Source organism: Adiantum capillus-veneris, chromosome 24 (genome assembly GCF_014529385.1).
Source record: "Adiantum capillus-veneris isolate H3 chromosome 24, ASM1452938v2, whole genome shotgun sequence".
Classification (NCBI taxonomy): Eukaryota; Viridiplantae; Streptophyta; class Polypodiopsida; order Polypodiales; family Pteridaceae; genus Adiantum; species Adiantum capillus-veneris.
Window position 1 is genome coordinate 2,438,139 of NC_140954.1, and position 4,950 is coordinate 2,443,088.

Consider the following 4,950-nt stretch of genomic DNA (forward strand, 5'->3'; position numbering starts at 1 on the left):
GAGAGAGAGAGAGAGAGAGAGAGAGAGAGAGGACTTCCAGCACCCTTCGATCTGTAAGCCGCCATCGTCGGTGCATGGGTCGATGTCGAAGAGGCCAGGCATGAGGTCGAGAAAACTATTCACGACGTTGATACCTTTGGTAGAGCTGATAGAAAGCAATTAATTTTTTTTTGCTGCTGGTTTGTCAACCCTGGAGGAGGTCTGCTGTCCCCATCGTTAACGTGGAGATGGTCAGCTTTGTGTGTCTGCTCCTTGTGGGAAGCTTTAACCTTGGCGACTTTATTGATCTGCAAGCCCTCATCACAGAGGCGCCGAGATGGTTACCATCCACGGCTTAGAGCTGGCCTGCCGCCTGTGCCAGTGTGTGTAGGTTGGATGCAAGCAATGGAATGGCCTCACCAATGACAATAGTGTGCGTGTGTGTGTGTGTGTGCAAGTTGTTGCCATCACTCACAGCGTGCAGCCCCCCTAGTTCGCCCCCTTTTCACAGCGTGCAGCCAATGAGTATGGACTCCTCGATGGTGGCTATCCATACGTTTACAGAAGGGGAGTGTATGATCTAATTGTTCTCATCAATTGTAGTAGATTGGATACCGAGGGTTGACTTTGAGAGGATTGAAGACGGTGTTGGGTGTGACGGTGGTGAACGTGAGCATGGAAGAGTCCGACGAGTTGCATGCGGGGAAGGAAATAGGAGAAGGTGTTGGGCAGTGCTCTACGATGCAGCTGTAATGGAAAGGCGAGGGGGCCGCGGCTCAGACCCATGATTCTGGCCATGGCCTCGAAGCCGCCATCTTGGTCACAACAGCTCCGATGGCACCGAACAAGAAGTCAAGTAGAGCGAGTGCCAGAGATGAGCTTGTCGATGGGCATGCCGCCGTCCTGCTACACTTTGAGGTAGGTGCGGATGAAGCTGTCCGGCCTCGACATTTAATTGGAGGCGGCGCCCAGGAGATTGCAGAGAAGGGAGTCACCTCTGATTATGGAAAGACTTGTGGAGTCCACTCGGGGTCAAAGATGGGCTGGTCCAGCTACTCCAAGCATGGGTGGCAGGTCGGGCATTGAAACCACGTAAGGTCGGGCTGTGTCCATTGTCATGTGAAAGGAGCGACGGGTGCTGTCCACAATTACAGGTCGCACATAGTAGTTAACGCTACCAAGCTCGTAACCCGGAGACGAGCAGTAACGTTCAACACCTTCGATCTTGGAGCGCCCGCCTAATTAGCTAGCCTGTATTGTTATTTATTATGCATCGCTGCTCGTCTCCAGCACATCCCAACACCAACATTGCAGCGTGGCTACTCTGCTGAATAGCGAACGTAAGAACGGTGCTGACATTGCTCGAAAACTTGTCCTCTTTGGTCATGATATTGCAGGCGTAAGTGCATGCATGCACGGCTGAAACTAGAGCTACCAATCTATTTAATTCCTTTATATGGTAGGCCAGGAACTCATTAGTATTTGACAAAAACTCCCATGCATTTTGACTTCCATGGAGACTCCTCAAGATTACACTTCTTGAGGACTATATGTCCTTACCTTGATATTGTCCATGTGCAAAGGATTATGTGTTAATTTCTGCAATGGCAGACGTACATCAGTATAGTGCATGATGCGTCAGGGAATTCTGACAATTTGGAACCCTGGTCCAATGTGATTTTCATAGAGTAGCAGCTGCAGCGAGAGTAAAAGGAGGCTATACAGCTAGATAGTGACAAAGAGAATGGAAGTAAGGAGTTTACGATGATTTTGGCCAGCCGCATGTCTGCATGGTTGGAGAGGTATGCATGCAACATGCTGCTTGAGGATATGCCCGCAAATGTTTTTGAGGGTGAGTTGGCATCGTTGATACACATGGTTTAATCCTTCTTCTGGGGGGCTGAAATTGGAGACGAATATCAACATGCCATTATAATGGTTCCAAGTGTTCTAGCCCATCAAAGAAAACACTCTACCCAAACCTTGTTCAAAGGGTTTTGTCAGTCAAAATTTTTTGGTTGATTTACCATAAAAAATAGGTGCAATCTTCAATTAATTTTTTTGTTGTTGTGCTTGAAGTCACCTAAGAAATCATGTTTGGTTTTTGTTTTGTATATGTGCCTTGCCCTATCTCGCTCATTTTATGGATTGCTCGGAGAATCTCGCTCGAGCTTTGAGATTCCTCGTTGGGGAACATAGATAAGGATTTATGTACCTTAGACCAGGAAATTGGGAAGTTGAGTACACATTGAAACACATGGATATACAAAAACCAGAACAAAGCTTTTGAATCCTTTTTTTTTAATCCTCTTTAAATCAAGGCAATTACAAAAACAGACTAAAACTGCAAAATTTAAAGGAAAGAGGAATTTTGGTATCCAAATCAACCAAATTTTGGGGATCGGTCTTCTAGCCTCGTTTAGTTGTTGCCAAAAATTTGAAGTTCAAATTCTACAAAACATGGATTACAATCCATATTCCTTGGAAAATTAAAGGTATTGCAACATAGATAACTCCATTAGTGTCCATACACATTGGTGGGTAGTCACTTGGAAAAATTTAATCTCAAAAGCTTACAAAAGTTGGACTGTGATCTAATAATTTTATCCAACCAAGACAAGGTAGATGCCACAAGTAGGCCTAAGGATACCATAGGTAGGACTCCTGATAAGAAGTCCATTAGCCAACTGAGACAAGGTAGATAGCACAGGTAGGCCTAGTGATAAGATGTCCATTAGAGTTCTTAGATCTCAATTTGGACAATTAAAAGTGTGTTATCCAAGATGACTTGGAATGAAATAGTCTAATAGAGAATACTGGCATTTTGGACAAGCAAAAGAGATCCACATTGAACACAAACTGGACTAGAAGACATAACTCATCATTGTGAACAAATCTGTGTAGTCAGAAGACAAAAAAACATGGATCGTGATCCATGTACCTCTTCATAGTGGGAGTGTTTGGCTTGATAAGCCTATATACATACTTGAGTATATCTTATATTTTAGTTTTGGACCAAAAATACCTTCTAGAGACTAACAAAACAAATTCTTGTTTCTTGATTCTGACTTAGAATGAGGTTTAGATTCTAGCTGGTTTAGATTCATAACTCTGGAATGATTGATTGAACGATACAAATGATACAATGACTGGCACCAAGTGCTCCTATGCTCTCCTAATCTCTCCTAATCTCTCAAATATAAGATACAAGTGAGTCGCATGACATGCATAGCGTCTTAGCATAGCTTGTCCCAAGATGAGATAATGGGTTGTAATGGAATTTGCCTATTCAATTTGAGAGTAGCGGAATTTAATGAGAGTACTTTCAAGAAATGATTTTGTGAGCATAGCGGGTTGACATAATTGAAGATAGCAACATAATCATAGCAATTAGTTAACTTGGCATAGACAATACTTTTGCAAGAGAGAGAATTTAGAGAACATGACAACAGTTGAGGACCGGATTTATGTGGAGCCGGTCCCCCCTCCAATAGGCATTTGTATTATGATTTCTCCCATAAAGAGAGACTTGTTACAATACATTCTTTGTGTTCCTTGTGACCTAGGTGAAGCAATGAAGATGGAAAGCTTCATGCATCACCATCATAGCATAACCTAAACTTGAAGAAAGCTTTAACCTATACCAAGCCTCAGTCCCAAGACCTCAAACACCTTCGAAGGTGGAGAGAGCTAGCAGGGAATGAGGGTAGGGAAGAGGAAGAAGAAACATTTCATACGAGAAAGAGCTAGTTCCTCACTTATCATAACTCTTGTGCTAGCATACATAATAGCATAGTAATGAAGAAGAAATAGATGGCAAGCTCAAGCATTGAATCATGGCTCTTGGATGGATTTGCACTCCATAGCCAAGAGTGTTGGTGTAGGCTCTCAACCTCTACTTGCTTGGAGAAAGAGAGGGAGCTCTTGCACTTTGCATAGTACACAATGAGAGTGTTTGTGAGTGTGTGTGGGTGAGTATACCCCCTAAGCACCCCCCTAGCTTGCTTGGGTCGACCCCCCCTTGTAGCTCATGCTTGAAGCTCATTGGACCCCTCCAAGCCTAGCCAATCACAAGCAGGAGCCATTACAAGCAACAGAGATTGCCTTGGGACAAGTGTCCCCCTTTCCCCTTTGAGAGAGAGGACTTCATAAATGCAAAATCAATTAATTAAATATCATTTATTATCATTGGACCCCTTGGGTGGCCAACCAATAGGTTCAGGCACACCATGAGGGCAACATGAGGAGGAACTTGACAAGTGTCCTTGCTGCCTCTTCAAGCTGGGGCTTCCCTTGTGTGTGTGTGTGTGTTCTCTCTCATCCCCCCCCCTTGTAGGCTCGCCCCCCTCCTTGTAGGGATCTTTTTGACTTTGGATGAGCAAGCCCCTTAGTCATCAAGCATGACTAAGCACTTGAAGTAGGGGGTGTTCCCACAAGCATCTCAGGCAAGCTTCTCAAGGCACCTCAAGCACCTTAATCATGCACCAAGTCAAGCACCTCAATCATGGAGCCAGTCAAGCACCTCAAGCCTCTTAATCAAGCACCTCAAGCATGACAAGCACCTCAAGCAGGACAAGCAGCTCAAGCACGACAAGCACCTCGAGTTTGGGCCGGGTTCCCACCTCAAGCTCAGCCCTAGCTTACCTAAGGTCAAAGGACTTTTACACACATTATTGGAGGTCTTCAATGAAGCTAACCCTAAGGTCTTATGCTCCATTGGTTAGCCTTGCTCTTGATATACCATCTCCCATTTGGGCCCCTTTACTATTGGCCCCGTGTTGAGATAGATGTATAAGCACATATCTATATCTTAACACTTGTTCCTATTTATTCTCCCACATTAAGTGATCAATTTAATATGAGAAAATCATTTGGGTTGGTTAGATATTAGATTTTATGACAATGGGTTCTATTTAGAGTAGTTGGTCGTGGGTTTTGACTGGTCGGAATAGTCGTATAGTCTAGAGTAAC

The 4,950-nt window shown here is 44.1% G+C and overlaps 1 protein-coding gene across 1 annotated transcript; it reads left to right on the top strand.

Moving 5' to 3' along the window:
* Window positions 1–813: 813 nt before the first annotated feature.
* Window positions 814–1,065, top strand: LOC147425834 (uncharacterized). The gene has a single exon (XM_086499258.1). It carries the CDS (start codon window positions 814–816, stop codon window positions 1,063–1,065), a length of 252 nt encoding a protein of 83 aa, XP_086355384.1.
* The last annotated feature ends 3,885 nt before the right edge of the window (window positions 1,066–4,950 follow it).

Coding starts and splice junctions, on each gene's coding strand:
- LOC147425834 (XM_086499258.1), top strand. CDS start 814: ATGGCACCGAACAAGAAGTCAAGTAGAGCGAGTGCCAGAGATGAGCTT.